At 38.8% G+C, this 20,849-nt stretch overlaps 1 protein-coding gene across 1 annotated transcript in view; it reads right to left on the reverse strand.

Moving 5' to 3' along the window:
* The window catches only part of LOC145986934 (peptidoglycan recognition protein 3-like), a 38,128-nt gene extending 22,548 nt beyond the window's left edge, over positions 1–15,580 (reverse strand). Inside the window, exons 1-3 of the mRNA XM_083121398.1 lie at positions 15,463–15,580; positions 13,536–13,856; positions 11,286–11,470 (exon numbers count right to left, since the gene is read on the reverse strand). Of these exons, the coding sequence (XP_082977524.1) occupies positions 11,286–11,470; positions 13,536–13,856; positions 15,463–15,511 (555 nt within the window). The 5' untranslated portion in view covers positions 15,512–15,580. The remainder of the gene's footprint in view (positions 1–11,285; positions 11,471–13,535; positions 13,857–15,462) is intronic.
* Between the last annotated feature and the right edge of the window lie 5,269 nt (positions 15,581–20,849).

Below are 20,849 nucleotides of genomic sequence, written 5' to 3' on the forward strand. Positions count from 1 at the left end.
CGATAATAAAAAGTGCTGCTTAAACTCTGGAATTATAGTAAATGCTTCTAAATTGTGGTAGGATTTATTATTAATTATTTATTTTTTCAGATAACTGTAATTCTGCATCTACTTTTCCAGAGTTTGGAACTTGCGTTACTTATTTTTAACAGTTAGGAAATTGTTTAAAATGGTCCAATAAACGACATGGGTTCAACGTAGAACTTATAAATGTTTGAGAAAATTGTTTACCCCTAACTTTCTACCGATTTCCTACCATAAAATCTCCTTACGAACTAAATCGGGCAGGATGAAGAAAATATAAGAGGATGAATCGTAGCATGGTTGTAAAAAAAGCTTTCCGCTGGATCGCCATACTCCCTTTAGTTGGAAACATGTCCGCTGGTGAAGTAGAAATTAGATTTGGACATAATTTAATTTTTATTTCCTGAAAACATATTCGTTTGAATTCGATTTCACTCTCCCAAGGACTAGCGTTTGCAGATTATGCTAGATTTTACCATTATGCCAAAAGCAAGGTGCTAAGTGCCAACAAAGACCAAACTGTTCTTGGTTTAGTACCATTTTCCTGGGGTTGGCATCGCTGATGAGGAAATTATTGCTTGTTCCTTGGCGGGGCAGTGGAATAACCGCGAAAGGGATTAAGCGCGAAACGGACTAAGCGCGAAACGGACTAAGCGCAAAAGAGCACAACCGCGAAACGTAACACAGGATTAAACGCGAAAGGAATAAGAGCGAAACGGAACAAGCGCGAACGGAATAAATGCGAAGGAACAAGCGCGAAAAGTTTAACCGCGAACGGAATAAACGCGAGGGAATAAGCGCGAAAGGAACAAGCGCGAAACGAATTAACCGCAAATTTTTTTTCACTTTCGTGCTTAATCCCTTTCGCGGTAGTTCTGACGAGGCTCCTCGCCCCCCCCCCCCCCCCTTCACTGCCCCTTCCACGTCTCACCCACCTGTCTGTAGGATGACCGCCGATGTTCCTAAGCGAGCGGCAGCAAGCCTTTGACCATCGTCTTTAGGCTGCTGCTGGAGCGAACGACAGTAGTCAACTCTTGACAGTAGCTAACCTAGGCAATTGTTCGTACATTTCGCTCATAATTTTATAATGCGCGTTAAACTCCTAAAAAGTAGAGAACTGGAAGCAAGTATAAATGAACTGTAGGAAGTTCCTCACTTCCTACTTGGAGGAATCGCCCCTGCTATCGAGAACTTTAAACGCCTGTATGATATCACAATGAGAATAATATGTGGCAGCACCAAATCTAGGAACTCTCTAGTAATAGCATTAATTACATCTGCTATGAATCATGTTGAAATCGAGAACATTATATTTGTTGAAAGTTTTATTATTGTAACTATTCTGGGGAAAATGACAATAAACATTGACAGAACCGACATTATTGTGTATGTACAACTTCATTTTACAGACTTTTAATACGAGTATGTATATTTTCCATTTTTCTGGTTTTCTGTCGGTAGAACCTAATCCACACACAGACTTGGAAGTCCGACAAACGAACAAGTACGGCGTAAGAGGCACACCTTGCAGAAAAGCGGCGCGACACTCTCGGAAGCAGAACATTAAAAGCGACACAGAGTGCAAACCGTAACCAGTGAAATTAACGTGGTTACATACATGGCATATTGTTAGGAGTGGATTTGATGGTGTTTTGTTTATCTCTAGCTCAAGTGGCTAGCAGCGGAACATCGTACTTATTCATTACACTTGTGAATAGAACCTTGGTGCACATCAAGTCACAGATTCCGCAGGCAACTTCAGCACGAAGCCTTCATAGACAAGATGAACAACAATCAAGATCCCAAGACCTTAGAAGCCTGGAGCGAAAAAGAGGAGAGGAGAGTTCCCACTTTGCTTTTCGGTAGATCCTCCTGCACAGGCTTTCTCACCTGGGATCGATCTGTCCAGGAATGCAACTTACTTCTGTACGTGGAGTCTTTGGCTAATTTAATATTCATATTTCTTGCCCTCGGTCATCATAAGGAACCCATGCTGTCACATTACACGTACGAGATGGAGTTTGAAAGAACAAAATCCAAGAGTATTTGATGAATTTCTTATAGTGGGATCAAAAGCAAAAGAACCTACGGAGAACCGTGTGTGTGTGTGTCACGTGCATAGCTCTCGCACGTGGAGAGAAGGGGTAGAATACTTCCTTATGGCCCGAGTTGAATGGATGGAGGAGAAGATGCGAGAAGACTTCTGGCCGAAGGTTCTTTATGTTTATGATCGCTCTATAAAGGAAATTTTGCAGTGCAAAAAACCGAGAGGCTTTTCTTGTCAAAGCCCATGAGGAGAACAATGCTTTAGTTAAGGGAACTAGAGGAGCGATCGGATCGCAACTACTTCTACTCTGTCCCAAGAGTCTGTGGAGCAAGAGAACAAAAACGAGTCCTCTGCACAAGTATACCCTGTCCCAGCTAACTTTAGAGCAGGGTCGCGCATATCGGCAGAGGAGAAGGAGGAAAATCTAGTGGTGAAAGCGCAGCGTTGTCAACCGTACGGTCCTGACCGTACATGTACGGAGATTTCATGGCATGTACGGCCCAGACCTTAGTCCGTACGCTAAATGCACGGCTTGTCAAAATTTGCTCTTGCAGTTTTATCCCTAATATTTCCCTAAGAAATTCTAAAACCAATCTTACGGACCTGGAGACAAATATACGGTCCGTTTGCCATGTGCGTTCGGTATTATCCTTTTCAGAAGTTTGCAACGCTGCATAGCGAAGGAGAAACACGGGAAAACTCCCGTCACCCATTACACAATCCCGTTTCTCTCACTGTTCATTGGTGGAGCCGTCTCGCGTCACAACTTGCGCAGACTTGTTCTCGTTCGCCTGGTCTACAATTAGCTGATACGGAGTTTAGTGACTCGAGAGGGTTCGACCAACCAACATGTGAGAGGGGAAGAGATTACAAGGAGGCGACAACAAGGCTGCAGCTACTACTGCTTAGCTGCACCCACTCGCTTTCTTCCCTTCTCTACCGTTATGGGCGACGTTGCTCCCCACACTTCTTTGACGTAATATAGTTGGATGTTTACTGGACCAGAAATAGCTCGGGTCGTTGAAGAATTGTTCGCTGCAATCTAGGTCCCTGAACTGAAAAAAAAAAAAACGAGCAGAATCTCCACCATCAAGAATAATCCAACAAATAAGCATATTTTGTGAAGCATGTTAAATCCTACGTGGCGACTAGGAGAGAACTTCGAAATCCGTTTTCTGATAGCGGTACCGATATCTTGTTTCACACACACGAATAGTAGCAGATGCAGCAGTTGCTCAGTCTGTAAGAGACATCCAGGAACTTGGACGGAAGCCATGCGGTAATTTCTTCCAAGAGCGTCTTATGCGTACTAGGGAAAGTTCTTTGGAAAGTTAGAATGTGTTTATAACATATTGTTACCTGCTAATATACATATATATATATATATATATATATATAATATACATACATACACACACATATATATAGTGCGTGTGTGCGTGTGCGCGATTTGTAATTAATTAATACACTTACAAGGGAGGTCTAAGTCTCCCCCTCCAATTTCCATGAAACTTGGCAGGTGTATAGAGCCCCCCCCCCTCAAATGTCAAGATGAGGAGAAATTGAAGTGGGGATCTGACCGAGAAACCACGTAAATATGGCATAGGAAGAAACAGAGGGCATAGGGCCTCTCTATACAAATGCCAAATTTCGTGGAAATCGGAGGGGGGCACAGGGGTCAGATGATCGCCACGTCAATTTGTCCTCATCTTGACATTGAGGCGGGTTTCGCCCCCTAAAACAGTTTTTTTTGCCGAAACAAAAAAAAACACGTATTTCTTCCTTTGGGCCCCTCTATACACCTGCCAAGTTTCATGAAAATCGGAGGGGGACACAGGGGTCAGATCATTACTTCAATTTGTCCTCATCTTGACATTTGAGGGGATTTTGCCCCCTAAAACAGTTTTTAGCTGAAACAAAAAAACACGTATTTCTTCCTTTGGGCCCTTCTATACACCTGCCACGTTTCATGGAAATCGGAGGGGAACACAGGGGTCAGATCCCTACTTCAATTTGTCTTCATATTAACATTTGAGGGGAGGTTGCCCCCTAGAACAGATTTTTAGCCGAAACAAAAAAGACAGGTATTTCTTCCTTTGGGCTCCTCTATAAATCTGCCAAGTTTCATGGAAATCGGAGGGGGACACAGGTGTCAGATCCCCACTTCAATTTGTCCTCATATTGACATTTGAGGGGGTTTTGCCCCCTAAAACCGTTTTTAAGCTGAAACAAAAAAACACGTATTTCTTCTCCCCACACCTGCCACGTTTCATAGAAATCGGAAGGGGACACATTGCTAGCTTCCCTTGTTAGTCTTACACTTTGTAATTATATAACACTGCATATATTATAATGTTTTATTTTAATTTTTAAAACTGTAACTGTAGAACAATTGTATAATTTTTGTATAACATTTCTATCTTGTTATATGTGTTAAAGGTTTCATCCTGGAATGGAATGTCTCACATTTATGTGTGTTTTCATTTTCAATTCATTCGAATGAATAAATATTCGTTTCAATGGCATTTACAAAATCACCACTGACATTTTATATTAAACAAGTAAGATTATTTTTGTGCACGAGTGTGTTAGCCGATGCGTAGCAAAGTATTTTAGGAACAACACTTGAAAAAAATTCTTGTAGGACTAACTAATGAAAAATTTATTTGTAATCGAAGATCATAATACCTTTTAAGGTGTGGTAATATTATAATGGGATTGAGATACGAAACTCTTGGATCCGGATCCGGAACTTTCGGATCCGGATCCAGATCCGGAACTTTCAGACCCGGATCCGGATTCGTTTGGCCATCCCTAATGCGTACAGTGCCGTTCGATAATTTTCTTAATAAAACAACTTTCCCTTCAGTCTTCCTCTTGTGAGAACAAAATCGCGCGAAAAGGAACAGCTCGTCTCCGTAAAGCATGATAAAAACTTGATCTTGATTATGCATATTGTTTGCCAAGTGACAACTGGCCTCTTTTGTCTGTAAATTCATTCAGGTTGGGAGCTATATCCGATTTGTTGCCATGTCTAGAGGAATTGAAAGAAGAAATGTACCTACCACCCTGAAGTACGAGTAGATATGCTTGTAATAGATGATACGCCTGGCATACATCACAGTTCAAGTCAGTTCGACGTGTAGACGTGGTTTTTGATATGTATCGCACCACAAGCCTCAAAACAGCAAAAGAAGAAAGAGAATTAGAAGGCGTGTGGGCGAGAAAAGGAATGCTCTCCAAAATTGGCTTCAGTTCCTTCGTGTGGATGAGGAAAAGAAATAAACTATCTCTAAACTTCCTCATAAAGCTCGAGCTTCCTCGAATCGTTGTATCTACCTGTGCAGATTAAGAGAAGACCACTGTGGACACAAACACAGATTGGCTTTTAATGTGATCTCAGGAACAGCAGACATTCTATTGTTTCTGCACGCTCTACATGATGTTGCCTGCAAATTCTAGAAATGTTCACTCCCAGCGATGGACACACTCGTGATCGTCCTTTCCATCAGATTGGTTGAGAAGCTCGGATGCGAACGTTTTATGGTGGCAAGCGGAACTAGCAAAAATTTCGGATATCTGGATGCCACGAAAATATATGAACCTAGGGGTGAGGCAAAGTGCAGGAATATCTCAGCTCTCCATGCCTTAAGTGGGTGAAACACCACCTTTAGCTAGCGTTGCCCACGAGACGGGACTACAGAACGACCTTTATCACAATTGAATCTTATAAAGAACTACGTATTTCTCGAACAGTATGACTCAGACCAAACTTGGCGAACGCAATTTTCTTAGTGTTGAATCTGAAAGGGAAAGATGTATTGGCGTTAGTGAAGTAATAACGTCATTCGCAGCACAGAAGCACTATAGACGGGAAGTACGCTTCCTGTAAAGAAGAATAAGTACGTAGTTTTTTTTCTTTCGAATACACAAGAAGCGTAGAATTTTGACCTCTCTCGCTGAAAGTAAGAAACGTTTGGTTAATGCAAAGGCCGATAGATGGCACAGTGCAGGTATTACGTCACTCAGTCTACCGATATCAGTGTAAGTATTCTGAATCTACTTCACTCCACTTCCAGCTGGCACACGTTTAGCTCCTTGTCGTACCGGACACCCGACGTGACGGAAGCATGCGCGCCGACTACGTGGGTGCTCCGGGGCTCGAGCACCCACATAAATAATCTTGTGGGTGCGGCGCACCCACAAGATTTTTAGTTTGATAAAAACAAAATAAAGTAAATATTTCTCACTTGCCATTATCAGAAAATAATAAGCAATTAAATCATTGAGATGGAAGTTAAAATTTCTAACCTCTAAAACATAATTGTTTCAAATGTGTTTGTGCAAAGGCAACCAACCAACACATTCCCCCCTTCCTGCCTGTCTCTGGCCAAGTCAAAGGCAGTCCCCACAATAACAATGGAAGTATATTGACATTACAAAAATTGCGAACAAATTCATAAGTGCAAATGACGTAAGAAGGAATGTGTTTTATATTTAAAGTTAACATGTCATGATTATCATTATTATTATTTGGTACATAAAGTTAGTCATTTTGTAGTTTCTGTTCACAAACAAAATCCTTGCATAGTTCTTTCTGCAACACAATTTAAATTATTTGCATTTATGAATATTTTTTCATTTTAATTTGTATGAATGTGGTATTTTCTTTTAGTAACGTGTTGATAATACCATTGCCTCTTGCAATCATTGTGCATGTAAGTAGTTTAAAGTATACAATACTTGATAATTACAGATCTAACCGCCATTGATATGCACCCACAGAAATTTTGGAAAGTCGGCGCCCTTGGACGGAAGGGTTCAACAAGGGATTGGAATTACTCGCACGTAGTGGTGAAGGTTTAATTTCTTTAGTAGATAATTTTCTGAACACTGTTTTTATTTAGTTTTTTGTAGAATTAGTATTATTATATTGATTTTACTTGTTGAACTCTTACCCAAGTGATCGTCAATTCAGACAATTGGGGTGGGGGGGGGATCAACAGAAATAATCACCGATAGTGCCTTATGCAATAAAGTACAATGTGGATTGATAATGATAGCCTTTAAAATAATCAGCAGAGTCAAGTATGATTTAGAAACAATTTGATTAGCATTGTTTCATGAATGTTCACGATGCTTAAAAAAGTAATATAAAAATTATTATGCAAGTTGATTGTAATTATTCAATGCCAGTTTATATATATATTTATTTATTATTGTTGCAAAACATTTATTAAACTTGTTAAATAAACTGTTGAAAATTATCCAGTACATTTCATATTTGATTAAATTAATTAATACACTTGCTGACTTAGTAACACGTACCTTTGATATACCAGTTACGCTGGTTCATAGCGGTTCATAGCTATATTTCACCTGTATTTTCGGAAGGGTATTATACAGCCCAATTAAAACTAAAACCTTAAGATGTTATTTCGAACCAGATCAAGAAAGAAGGGCTATAAAAGTGAAGTAAATTGTAATTAATGATGATAATTAACAGGCGCAGGTTCGACTTGTAAGTGCAGCCCCAACAAGTCATTCAAAGTATTACTTAACGTTTTAGGAAGAATTTGTTTCTTGCGGGCGGGGACTTGACGGTTTTGTTACGCCACTGGATTCTGGGTTCCATCCTGCAAGGGGTACAAGCAGTGTGGTTCGGATTCCACTTTAAAATGTATGTACATTCCTGATTATCCTATCCGAGCATAAAATAGGTTTATGGAAACCTGTTGCCGCCTATATCTACGTCACACTACTGACTGCAGTACCAGAGAGAGGAAGAAATACAAAGAATTGTAACATATGAATGAGTAGTACTCATATAATGAGTCAGGTCAAATATATACTTACTTACTTACTCCACGGCTCTACAGCCCAAGCAGGGCCTTGGCCTCCTTAATGATAGCTGCCCACTTATCTCGGATCTTCGCTCTAATTCTCCATCCTCTTATGCCCACTCGTTTAAGGTCTTCTTCCGCCTGGTCGAGCCATCTCTTCCTGGGTCTGCCAACACTCCTCTTGCCTTCTTGTTTCCTTTGGTAGATCTTATGAACTGCTCTGTCTGGTTGCATCCTTTCTACATGCCCCAGCCAGCTAAGGCGTTTGGATCTTATTTAACTTGTTACACTTGGGTTCTGGTAAAGTGTTGCTAGTCCTTCGTTTGTCCTAATTCTCCAGATGTCATGTTCATTGATTGGTCCATATATCTTACGTAAAACCTTCCTCTCCCATATATCTAGCCTTTCTTCTTCCTTTCTTGTCAGACACCACGTTTCCGACCCATACATCACTATTGGTCTCATTATGGTTGTATACAGTCTTAGTTTCAGCTTTCGGTTCAATTGTAAGGATTTTAAAACATTTCCAAATGCATGATAGCATCTGTTGCCTCCTGTTATTCTTGTTTTTACCTCTTCGGCAATATTATTATCTTCTGTTATTGTTGAACCTAGATATTTGAAATTTCCAACTCGCTCAAACTTTTGACTGTGTGTTTCGAACTCATTAATAGTTTGATACCTGATCTTGTTTCTTGTTGTTATCATGTATTTTGTCTTATCCTGGTTTATTTCCAGTCCAATCTCATGTCCACCTTGTTGTAATTGTTTCAGGGCATCTTCTAGTGATTTTGATGTTCTGCTTAGTAAGGCAACGTCATCAGCAAATGCAAGGTATTGTATTGTCCTATTTAAGATGGTTCCTCCAGGATTTATTTCAATCTTTCTAATTACATGTTCCAAACTTATGTTAAACAGCAGTGTGGAGAAGCTATCCCCTTGTCGTAGTCCTTTTCCAATGTGAATTTCTTCAGATAGTTGGTTTTGTATTCTAATTTTGCATATCGAATTTCTTAAGGTCATTTCTAATTTTACTAATTTTTCTGGGATATCCATATCTCTCATTATCTTATAGAGTTTGTCTCTTTGTATACAGTCAAATGCTTGTTGAAAGTCAACATATAATTAATGTATGTTAATATTGTGTTCAAAACCTTTCTCTAATATCATTCTTAATACAAAGATTTGGTCAATTGTTGATCTATTACTTCTAAATCCGGACTGGTAGTCCCCTGTCAGTGTTTCTACCTATGGTTCTAGTCTTCTTGCCAGAATTTTTGTAAATATTTTGTATGTCACATTAAAGACAGATATGCTCCTATAATTCTTACAACATGTCTTGTCATTCTTTTTGTGTATCGGACATATTATTGCTACTGTCCACTCCTTTGGCATTTCAGCTTTCTTCCAGATCTGTTTAATAAGCTTAAAGATTTGTTTCTTTAGTTCTGGTTCTCCATATTTGAGCATTTCAGCAGTAATTTGATCTTCTCCTGGTGCTTTGTTATTATTAAAGCCTTGTATGGCTTTTGTGACATCCTTTAGTTCAGGCAAATCTTGCTCTTCATCCCATTGTTGGTCATTTCTTACTTCTGATATCTCATTTTCATTTTCATCAAAACCTAATAATTCTTTAAAATATTCTGCCCATCTACTTAATATTTTCTTTTTATCTCCAATAAGATTTCCTTTGTGCTTTACATTTCAACAATTCTACAGATTGTTACGGGTAACGAACTCTGTGGTTCGTGGGATCGAACCAAGAACCTTTAACCATTCAGGTGGGTGATGTATAGGGCTCGGATTTTTAGGTGCTAAAAATCAGAAAAATATTTATTTTTTATGTGCTTAAAATATGGAAAATATTTACACTTTATGTACTTAAACATGGAAAATATGCATTTTTATGTGCTATACCCTATGCAATCCATGAACTATGCACGTAACATGAGTCATTTTAGGATAACTGACTGCAAGACCTTCTGCTGCTTTCTTCATATATGCTGCAGCATCTGTGAGCAAAAGTAAAACATTGTCGAACTTCACCCCACTTGGCCACAATATCTGCATGGCTTCATTGTACAATCTAGCAATTGTAACATGATTTGTGGCACACAGTTCTTGGCACGTTAAAAGAAAAGATTTACTTGAAATTGTTTCATCATTTTTCAATAACCCAACAACTACATTTCCCACTTTCCTACCACTTGAGTCCGTACTTTCATCTATGCTGACCCAGATTTTTTCATTCTCACAGATATCACGAATTTTCTGCATCGTTGCTTCGTAACACTTTGGGAGGTAACATTTCCTTAAAGTAGACTCATCTGGGGTGTCGATGTTTGTGTATTTGCCTAAAAAAATTCGCAGCTGAGGATGATTCACCTTATAAAGCGGTATGTCAGCAGAAACAAAAGCCATACACAAATCCGCACAATAACGAGAAAACTTGGATGGTTCTTGGGACGAACTTGGGATGGGGTCACGAATAAGGGATTGTTTGCTTTTCACACGCACAGCTGCAGCAATATGTTTACTGCCATTCACATGTTGGGTTACCTGAGATCGCTGTTCTGCTGTTATGGCTTTTCCACAGGGCTGACAAAAGAGTAGCTTTCCATCAGTGGTAAATGTGTTCTTGAATTCTGCAACATATTGCTGCAAACGATAACTTGTGCAGATTTCACTTTCGGCATTTTCAAACACGCACACACTTACAGAAAACTCGCACCTTTCGAACGAAACACACTAGTGCTTCTCCCACGCAATAACACGCCAAGCAAATACTGTGGAACAATCTGTCCACTACTGAACGTTGAGCTTACGTTTTACCTCTCAGTATGGACAATTCGTTACATCCAGACTGGATACTGTTGCCAGGTCTTGCAGAAATTTTTCCCTCTCTAAGATGAGAAAATAAATACAGCGACTATATAAAAAAAAAAACTTTTGATTTTTTTCTGGGAAATCTTAAAAAGATAAAATTTAAGTAGATACGAAATTGTATGTGAAATTTTTGGGACAAAACATTCATTTTATGCATTTATGAGCGAATATTAAGAAATATGTATTTACATAAAAAAATTGGAAAATATGTTTTTTTATGTGAAATAAAATTTGATATATAGGCTCCAGTTACTATGATCGGAATTTGCAGCTCACTTACGAGGTCATATCTACTCGCAGAAAAAATATTTATTTACCTAAAAATCCGATCGTAACTTGAAATCAGATGGATCATTTTGAATTACCCTGTACATGAACAAAATAGAGTATCTAAAGCGCATACTAGAAACTAAGCAAACTTTATTTAAATGTATATGTATTTTACATGCATACAAGAAGAGGTTGCATTCTCTGATGAATCATGGATGTGGGTTATAGTGCGGCCAGGTGACAATTTCGTTGTAGAACATATCACCAGGGCACAACGTTTCAGATTCTATAGCTTGCCTGTGCCCAAGCAGTTCATAAGTTGGTGTGATGTTTCCCAGCTCTATGCCACACTCAATCAATGCCTTCACTGCACTGAAAGCTGCTTCATTTGGAAGGACCTCTGCAAAATAAACATTCGAGGCTTTAATGTCATCAAGAAATGATAGAAAGCTTTCGTAATTCTACTAACGCTGAGATAATTTGAGCAGCAAAATTATAGACTTATTGTAATAATTTCGTTACAAGAATCTGTAGGCAATGGTTTATGCACGATTTTATTCCGAAAGGGGGTGGGAGGGGACGAACTAGGACCTGGGGGGGGGGGGGGGTTGGCTCTAGTTCATACATCCTAAAATTTCGGGGGTTCCAGAATCATAGCCCCCACCTTAAATACGCCCTTCTGTAGTGAACATTTAAGGTACAGCACAATTTCCATTTTACACTTAAATCAACAATGAAAAAAAATGAAAATAACAAAAAAGATCAACAGAAGTAATCGATATTATTTACCAGCATTTGTTCTGATGGAAGACAGAAAAGCAAACTCCAAGGAAAATGTATCAGCACCAGCACCAACTTAAGAAAAAATTGTGGGAAGGCACTTTCTGCCTTCCCGCCCAAAATCGGCGCCAATGATCAGCACTTGATGGAAGGGCATTATATAGAGTGGGAAGTCCGTAGAAGAGAGTTCTTTTTTATATATCCAATTTGTGTTTTTTCTGTGTAAAATAGATTTGCATTACGTGTTGTGCGCATTCGTACTCGAAAGTGGAATTCCTGAGGAAGTGTGTTGCAACGGATTTTGTCATGAACAATTTTGTAGAGATAATTGAAATCATTCAGCAGACGGCGTTGATATGTAAGTTATAGAAAGGACAAGAGATATGGTGTAAAAACATCGCGTAACGAGAGAACCCTGTAACGAAGTCTAGTTTGGAAAAAGCGAAGGACGGAATGGATTCTAGAGTGGTACACAGCATGGACAAGACTGGAGCGATATTCTATTATTCAGGAAATGAATGACTTGACAAGGTGAAGGTTGAGATATCACTGATTTCACGGAAACGATACAGTAAACTTAACACACACATGACCTTTTTTGTGGTGCCTGTAATATGTTCCTCAAACGTGAGCTTTTGGTCGAAAACAATGCCTAAGTGTTTGTGAATGATTGATTGATTTAGTGTTTTAAGTCCACTTTAAGCACAGTAAAGCTAATCGGGACTGGACTTGCTATGTGCCTCCACCGGGTATCGAAACCGGGACTCCTTGAATACAAGGCGGCAACGCTAGCACTGCGCCATCGGGGAGGCACCTAAGTCTTTGTGAAGAGATACTACTTTGTTATTGGAACATGTCTTTAATATATTCATTTTTGAGACAATGAGAGTAGTATATTTTTGAGGATTTAATGTAAGGTTCCATGTCAGGCACCAGGAAGTAAATGTTTCTAGATCATTCTGCAGTGGATAAGTGTAACTGAAAGAGGAAATTTCTCTGAAAATTTTACAGTCATCTGCGAAACATGCTGACGTACCTCAACAACACAGATAAAACAACACAAATGTACAGTCACCGGCAAAAAAATGAGACCAGTAGATCCTGAAATAATCGCTTTCCTGCCTACAAGGCGTTATGTGTGTTGCTTAATACTAAGGCAATAAGTGTCTTAATTACAAATTTGGCGGTCCCCGTGGCGGAGTGGTTAGCACATCGCGCTACAATGCCAGGTGTCCCGGGTTCGAATCCCGGCCTGGGCATGGATGTTTGTGAGTGCCCATTCATTAATTTCATCATATCATCAATCATCCCCATCTTCGCAAATTAGCCAAAAGTGGCACAAAAGGCGAAGTAAGTAAAATAAAGCAAATCAAATCAATAAAACAATAAAGACAATTAATTGCAAATTTTCAATGGCAACTTCTGCCACCGCCGTAGAGTTAGGCAACACACATAAGGCCTTGCAGGGAAGCAAGTATTTCAGGATCTATGTGTCCCATTTTTATTTCTAGTGACTACAAATGCTTTATTGAAAATTTATCATTCATATAGTTTTAAACAAATTTATTTCTTGCTTTATCATGATTTTAATTCGGATCCTGTCATAAATACGCTCTTGCCTTGTGACCTCAGAATGACCAGTGCCGATGCAATATCACTGTTTCGGTACACATGCATTCACTTACCCGTGAAATTGCCAATGACGCAGATTCCCTGGCTGTGAAAGTTGTATCCGGTCGCATGCGAACCCACAACGTTCCATCCTCGCCCCTGGTATATATTCCCGTCTTCACCCACCACAAAACTGTACCCGATATCGGTCATTAAATTAGTGTCCATGTGGAGGTTCTGCAAATACTGCACCATTTCTATGCACGCTGATTGGTTGAAGCAGGGAATGGTGTCGCTATGATGGATTACTGCGTAAGGCACGGGGACCTCGTGGTAGTATGTTCCGTACGGTTGACGAGCTCCCCATTCATCCCTGGAAATGATCCTGGGACAGGCTATAGTTAAAACAGAAATTGCACGGGATTAATGCAACTATTATTTGCGGTATTATAAAAGAGTCATAAGAAGTCTCAAGTACTCACATTATGGTCTGACCTTATACACATATAAACTTTATGATATGACTATCAATGACTTTACCCAATAGGAGAGTACAGATGGAACTTTTAGCGATTACAATAACATGTACATTTTTAGCGATAATTTCAATGTACTGTAGGATATTCGTTGGCTTTGCTAGAGTGTCGTACTGGTCTGTCGACCCGACCCTTTAACATTGGAATCATTAATTGCGGATACGAAGGGCGAACTCAACAAATGTACATTTTGAGGATAATGTGTTTCAAGTTGTGAGGCACGGGGCAAACTCAACAAAAAACTTTGGAAATCACGCAGGAAACTTTCCGCTCTACTCTTACCACGTTCTTGTGGAGTTCGCACTGTGCCTGAAAACTTGAAACGCGTTTCCCTCACAATGTTCGTTTGTTGAGTTCGTCCTTCGTATCCGCAACGCCTCAATTTAAAATCAGAAAAAAGCAAATGTATCCACTTAGGACCAATCGGGGCTTGAAGTAATGTTAAGTGTGTCTAAGACTCGTTCTATACAGTGCAGTTCAAAATCGAAACATTCAGTCAGTAGCAAGCTCTATGAGTGAGCGAGCAGTCTCAGTTGCGCAACGTATTATTCTTAAAATTCTCGCCAAAGCAGGCGCAAAGCCGAGTGAAATATTGCTAAGATTAAAGCAACAGTTCGATAATGGAACATTATCAAACAGCCAAGCGTTTGAGTGGTATAAAAAGTTTGAGTGGACGTAAGCACGTACAGAATACGACTCGTGCATGGCAACCAAAAACAAGTCTGATGGCAGACTAACTCAAGGAAAAATGGCGGAAATGCAGTGGAGTGCGTTGGAACATCCTCCCTATATCCCTGATCTCTCACTCTGGTACAACGTAATGGAGCGTTCGGAGGTCAACGTTTCGAGACCGACGAGGAGCGTCTACTTCTCGTGCAGTTTGCTTCGGCACCAAGCACCATCTTTCTAAAGCCATGGGTATTCAAATATTACCAATCCGTTGGCAAAAGTGCCTTGACTGTAGTGGAATATAACAGGAAAATGATCCATGTGTATTTTCGCAATATTTTCATGTAATAAAAAGTTAGAACGAAACTGAAGTTTATATTTGACTGACCCACGTATCACCAGGTAATAAAAATGATATAAAATAATGTATTGAACTGATCAGTCCTGAAGTTGTCATGTATCTCCAAAATGTAATTTTAAAAGTGAAAATTGCAGTCACGAAAAAAAGAATGACTATATTAACCAACTTTAAAAAGGGGACACATCACAGAGCAGAGTGAAAAACTGACTTTTACTTACTATTTTTCAACCGCTTCTATATGAAAAAATGGAAGGCAAAATGCAAATGAACAACAGAACTAATTACATCGCTGTTGATGTGATATTTCTCTACCATCTACATTTACTACACACAATTTTCACTTACTTTACTTTCTCTCTCACAGACACTTTAAGCACAATATATGTTAGTAAGTCAAAGTGCAATAGATAGCAAAATCAGTGTGACTACACTTACCTGCGGAAGCATACGAAACCAACAAACAGATAGCCACTACGATCAACATGGTTCCTCTGCTACTCTGAAGAAATAACGGTTTATAATGTCCTGCCTGGATTTCCTTATTTGTACCTTGAACCAGGGTTTTTTCTTCTTTAGATCAATGAAATAGCATCCATTGTTTAAATAAACCCATTTCTTCCGAGAGAAAAAAGTGGATTTATCTTCTGATAAGGCAAATCCTTAGTTGTTGGGAAAATACCTCTAGTTGGAGCTATTTACGTAAGGTGTACATAGATAGTTTACTTATTTGATGGATTATAGCTAAGTATTGTTTACGAAGACCTTGTCAATTAACGCGAAAAACCGAAGCAAAAAATGTGAAAATGTCTCTCTTTATTACGTTTCAACCAAAAAGAAACTGACAAATCCAATATCAGTTCATGTTTAGAATTACAAAATTCCGACATGATAGGAGGACATGCAAACGCACAGTCATTTTAACAGCTGGACATTGCATAGAGAAGAGACGAGACTGCACATGTTGCATTTCTGCACCGCAATGAATACACCTGTTCTTTTTCTGTTCGACACTGCGTTTCATTTCCTCGAAGCCCCGAATAACGGAATCTTATCCTGAATATATGAAGCCACATTTCACGGTTTCACAGTTAACTTTGCAATTACAATGAAGAAAATATATATAACCTATGAGTCATTCCATGCCAAATCAACACAGATATGTGCAATTTTTAACCTGACCATCTCCGATTTTCATGCAATTTGGGGAGTTGAAACTATGCATAGAACTTAGTAACTATGAAAATTTTTAGTCTCGTGCGTCTTGTAATTGTTAAATTATTCAAGGTCAAAGTTAGCAGAAATTGCCCTTTTTGAGCCCGCTTAGCTATACTAAATGTGCTGCAACTCCGCCGCTATTTTGCCTAGGAAGCTGAAATAAAGCTTATTGTACAGGGAATTGAACAAGCTTTCTAGTGATATATAACAAGCCCACCTTTCGATAAAAATATAATTTTGTCATGTGACCTTGCCCTTTGACCTTGAATATCTCAAAACATGTCATCACCAAAAATTGTGAAAAAAATATATTTGGTCCCTCATTCCATACTATAAAACATATCAAAAAATCATTCTGGGACTGCAATGGGATCAGAAGATACAAAATAATATGTGTAACTATGTGACTGATAAAAGCCTCATTACATGAACTATGACGAGTCAAAAGTCCTTTAACACCCCCTACAAAATGTAAAGGAGTTATCCTGGTCATGAAAGAAATAGGTTAGGCACAGGGAGATCTCTAGCTGCGTGTGTCAAGCGCGGGTCCAGCATATTTTTGACCGCCATATTGAATTCAACGCAAAAATTTCAAAGGAAAGGGGGTGATGTGATATATCAAATGAGGCTAGAATTTCACGAGAAATAAAGCAGCGAAGGTTTTTCCAACTTATTTTTAGGCAGCAAAACGTTATACGCATATCTTTTACTTACGATATATGCACATTATAGTGTTGTCAATATTCCTGTGAGCACACTCGTTGACGTTTCTCGCACTCACATAGAACATTTGGCAATGTAGCAGGTGCAACATCATCTCAAGCAGCAACTATGCCTTCTCTCAGATGGTCAATATCAGGGACTTTTAGTGCATGAACCATTCTCTTCAAATGTTTCTGTAGGTAAAAGTCCTTCTAAGATGTTCGATCTGGGGAATGTGACGGCCTTTTAATAGATCCCCGTCTGCCCATCAATCTACCTAGAAATTTACCATGATGAAATTGCCAAAATGTTCACATAGTGTGGTCACACACTGTCCTGTTTCAAAACTCTGGAAAAGTGCCACATCCCGTAAGCAAGGATGAAAAACCTGTTCACTTAACACATCCAAGATGCCCTCACCATTTAAGGTTCCGTTGTTGAATATGGACCAACTATTCCCGTTCTCCATACACTATACCACGTCATTAGCTTACCAGCAACAACCATTCGGCTGGGATCTGTCTACTGTAGATTATCAAATCACAGGTATTGCATATATTTTTTATTAACTTTACCGTGAACATAAAAATTAGCCTCGTCACTGAAGAATTTTTCATTCCAAAGGAAGTGTAACGTAATTGTTTGAGATACTTTTCCCAATATTCTCTTCACTAATCAAGTATTTGGTGAATGTTGCTGATTAAAATCATATGCAGGGTTGGCATGTTTAAAACAAAAGTGTTTAAAACACTTTGTTTTAAACGTTTAAAACACACGGCTTTGTTTTTTTTACAAATGTTTTAAACGTTTAAAACAATGTGTTTTAAACATGTTTTTTTTAGAAGTGTTTAAAACACATTTTGGTACTTGATATTTTATAATCTGTGATAATTTTCTTGTTAGGCAACCCTGTCTTTTCATTGAATCTGTGTCAATTAATCCGTGCTTTACGGGTCTCACTTATCGCACAACACTTGACCAACCTTATGTTCTGACGTCACTGGAGAAAGCTTTTTAATTTTACGCTAAATGCCTACGTTGTTAGGTTAGGCAGGCTAGCTATCAAAACTGTTGTGCGACAAGAAAGACCCGTGCTTTAATGTAGAAATTGAAACTTCTCAGTCCTTTGTTTCCTACCGTCCTGTAAGTTTGAGACTGGTGGAAGCTGGAAACTAATAACTGAATACACAATGCGTGATTTTGATCATGACGTGATTTTTGTTTCTCTTGCGTTACGATTCCTTGGTTTGCATAACTCAATGAGGCGCAGATGCTTACTTTTGGTAACATAATTTTGTACTTGGAAACATAAATTGATCTGGAGAATCTATTATGACACTGCAGGTTGTTTTCTGCTATATAAACTGTTCAGGCAGCAGGTAATATTTCACCCTGATTTTTCCAGGACGAGGATAGTAATTCTATAATATTTAGTTTCTTGAAATTTAGATGAATATGAATCCTAACCTACTTCAGCAGTGACTGAAAAAGGGGGGCTATTACCCTCAACCTTTGTCCCTGCAGTAGAGGTGTGCGGGATCCCGAAAAGTCGGGACCGGGATCGGGAAAAAAAATTCCCGTCGCGATCGCGACTTCGGGGAATGACTTCCCGACTTTTCGGGATCCCAAGCAGTCGGGAAATACCGAATGGTCATTTTAAAAAGTCGTTAATTCTCGACGTTTTCTGCATTGTAAATGTCTGGCACTTATCGGAAATTGTTAGTTTCTGTACCTGAAGTGCAAAAACAATCACTTTAGATGAAAATTACGTGTAGAATTCGAGATTTCAAGAGCTTTTGGAAATTTCGAACATATCCCGTCCCGAAAATTTCCCGACTTTGTCGGGAAATTGAGAATTTTCCCCGTCCCGAATGTCGGGACCCAGAAAATTCTGTCCCGCACACCCATACCCTGCAGTATGGTAAACCTTATCTCCAAAGGGAAATAAACTGTCCTTGCCGCCACTGTACTCATAAAAATGAGTATTTTTTCTTTAACGACTTTAACTATAATTTACTGGGAAAAGGTTGACTTTCTTTTGTTTAAAACATGTTTTTGTTAACTCAAGTTTAAAAAGAAACCTGTTTTAAACAAAAAATACAGTTTGTTTTGTTCTTTTTTAAAAAAACAAATTTTGCCAACCCTGATCATATGCAATGGTGCGTATACTTCTTTCTCTCCCAAGATGTCAGAGTGATCTCGACGAGTTCCTAACACGTTAGGAGCATTCTTAACACTTTGTTTTTAACACCTCGAAAAGGAGAAAATGGTTACAAGCATGCAGTAATAACTTTTTGCTGGTTAAAGATACTTTGGAAAAACCTTCGCTGCTTCATTTCTCGTGAAATTCTAGCCTCATTTGATATATCACATCACCCCCCTTTCCTTTGAAATTTTTGCGTTGAATTCAATATGGCGGTCAAAAATATGCTGGACCCGCGCTTGACACACGCAGCTAGAGATCTCCCTGTGCCTAACCTATTTCTTTCATGACCAGGATAACTCCTTTACATTTTGTAGGGGGTGTTAAAGGACTTTTGACTCGTCATAGTTCATGTAATGAGGCTGTTATCAGTCACATAGTTACACATATTATTTTGTATCTTCTGATCCCATTGCAGTTCCAGAATGATTTTTTGATATGTTTTATAGTATGGAATGAGGGACCAAATATATTTTTTCACGATTTTTGGTGATGCCATGTTTTGAGATATTCAAGGTCAAAGGGCAAGGTCACATGACAAAATTATATTTTTATCAAAAGGTGGGCTTGTTATATATCACTAGAAAGCTTGTTCAATTCCCTGTACAATAAGCTTTATTTCAGCTTCCTAGGCAAAATAGCGGCGGAGTTACAGCACATTTAGTATAGCTAAGCGGGCTAAAAAAGGGCAATTTCTGCTAACTTTGACCTTGAATAACACTGGTCAACAAATTTTAACTTTTTTTTGCGACATGGATGAAAATTCGCTTTTCTTTATCAATCCATGATGCTGAACACGAAACTGACAATGAAAATGCCACTCGACTTCCGGTTTAAGAATTATACGAGGTATTGTCGAAAAGTCGTGTTTCCCAATTTTGTAACGTAGTAGAATGACGTATGCTTGGTGTGCATGTGACTTTTACGCTTTAACTGTATTATACGAACAGTACAAAACATGGGTACATTTCCATCTGCCTTTTCCAAGTAAATTCATGAATCAAAGTTTTTACATTAATCACAAAATAAATATTTTCTACTATGCTACTGTATGGTTTGTTCTTTACTACTTACGTGGGATTAAATCCGCTTCCTCTTTGCTTCCCTCTTGTAGTGAAGTTCAGGATCATCCCTGGTTACTGTCCAGAAATAGTCGGCAAGCATTCCTCTACTCCATTTCTCTTGGTATCTTTTCTCCATTACAGATATTTGTTGATGGAAATGCTCACTGTGTTCATCACTTACCTCCCCACAACTTTTCGGGAAGAAATTGAGATGAGAGTAGAAAATGCATGCAATTTAAGGAACATATTGCAACCCATTTTTTGATACATTGAAACCAAATTATTTACAAGTTTTTCATAGTCTTCAGCACGTTTGTTTCCCAAGAAATTGTTTGAGGCTTCTCTGAAAGAACTCCATGCACCTTTCTCAACATCACTTAGCAGGTGTTCGAAGATCTCGTCCTGTTGAAGTTGACGAATTTGAGGGCCCACAAAAATTCCTTCCTTGATCTTCTGTTCACTGATTTTTGGAAATTTGTTAAGTAGATATTTGAATGCCAAAGAGTTTCGATCCAACTTTTTGACAAAGTTTTTGATCAGTCCAAGCTTTATATGAAGTGCAGGAAGTATAATATTTTCAGATTCAACGAGAGGTTCATTTCCAGTTTCCATACTTTGACGTAATGGCCAATCCTTTT

Source organism: Lepisma saccharinum, chromosome 4 (assembly GCF_977018435.1).
Source record: "Lepisma saccharinum chromosome 4, izLepSacc3.1, whole genome shotgun sequence".
Classification (NCBI taxonomy): Eukaryota; Metazoa; Arthropoda; class Insecta; order Zygentoma; family Lepismatidae; genus Lepisma; species Lepisma saccharinum.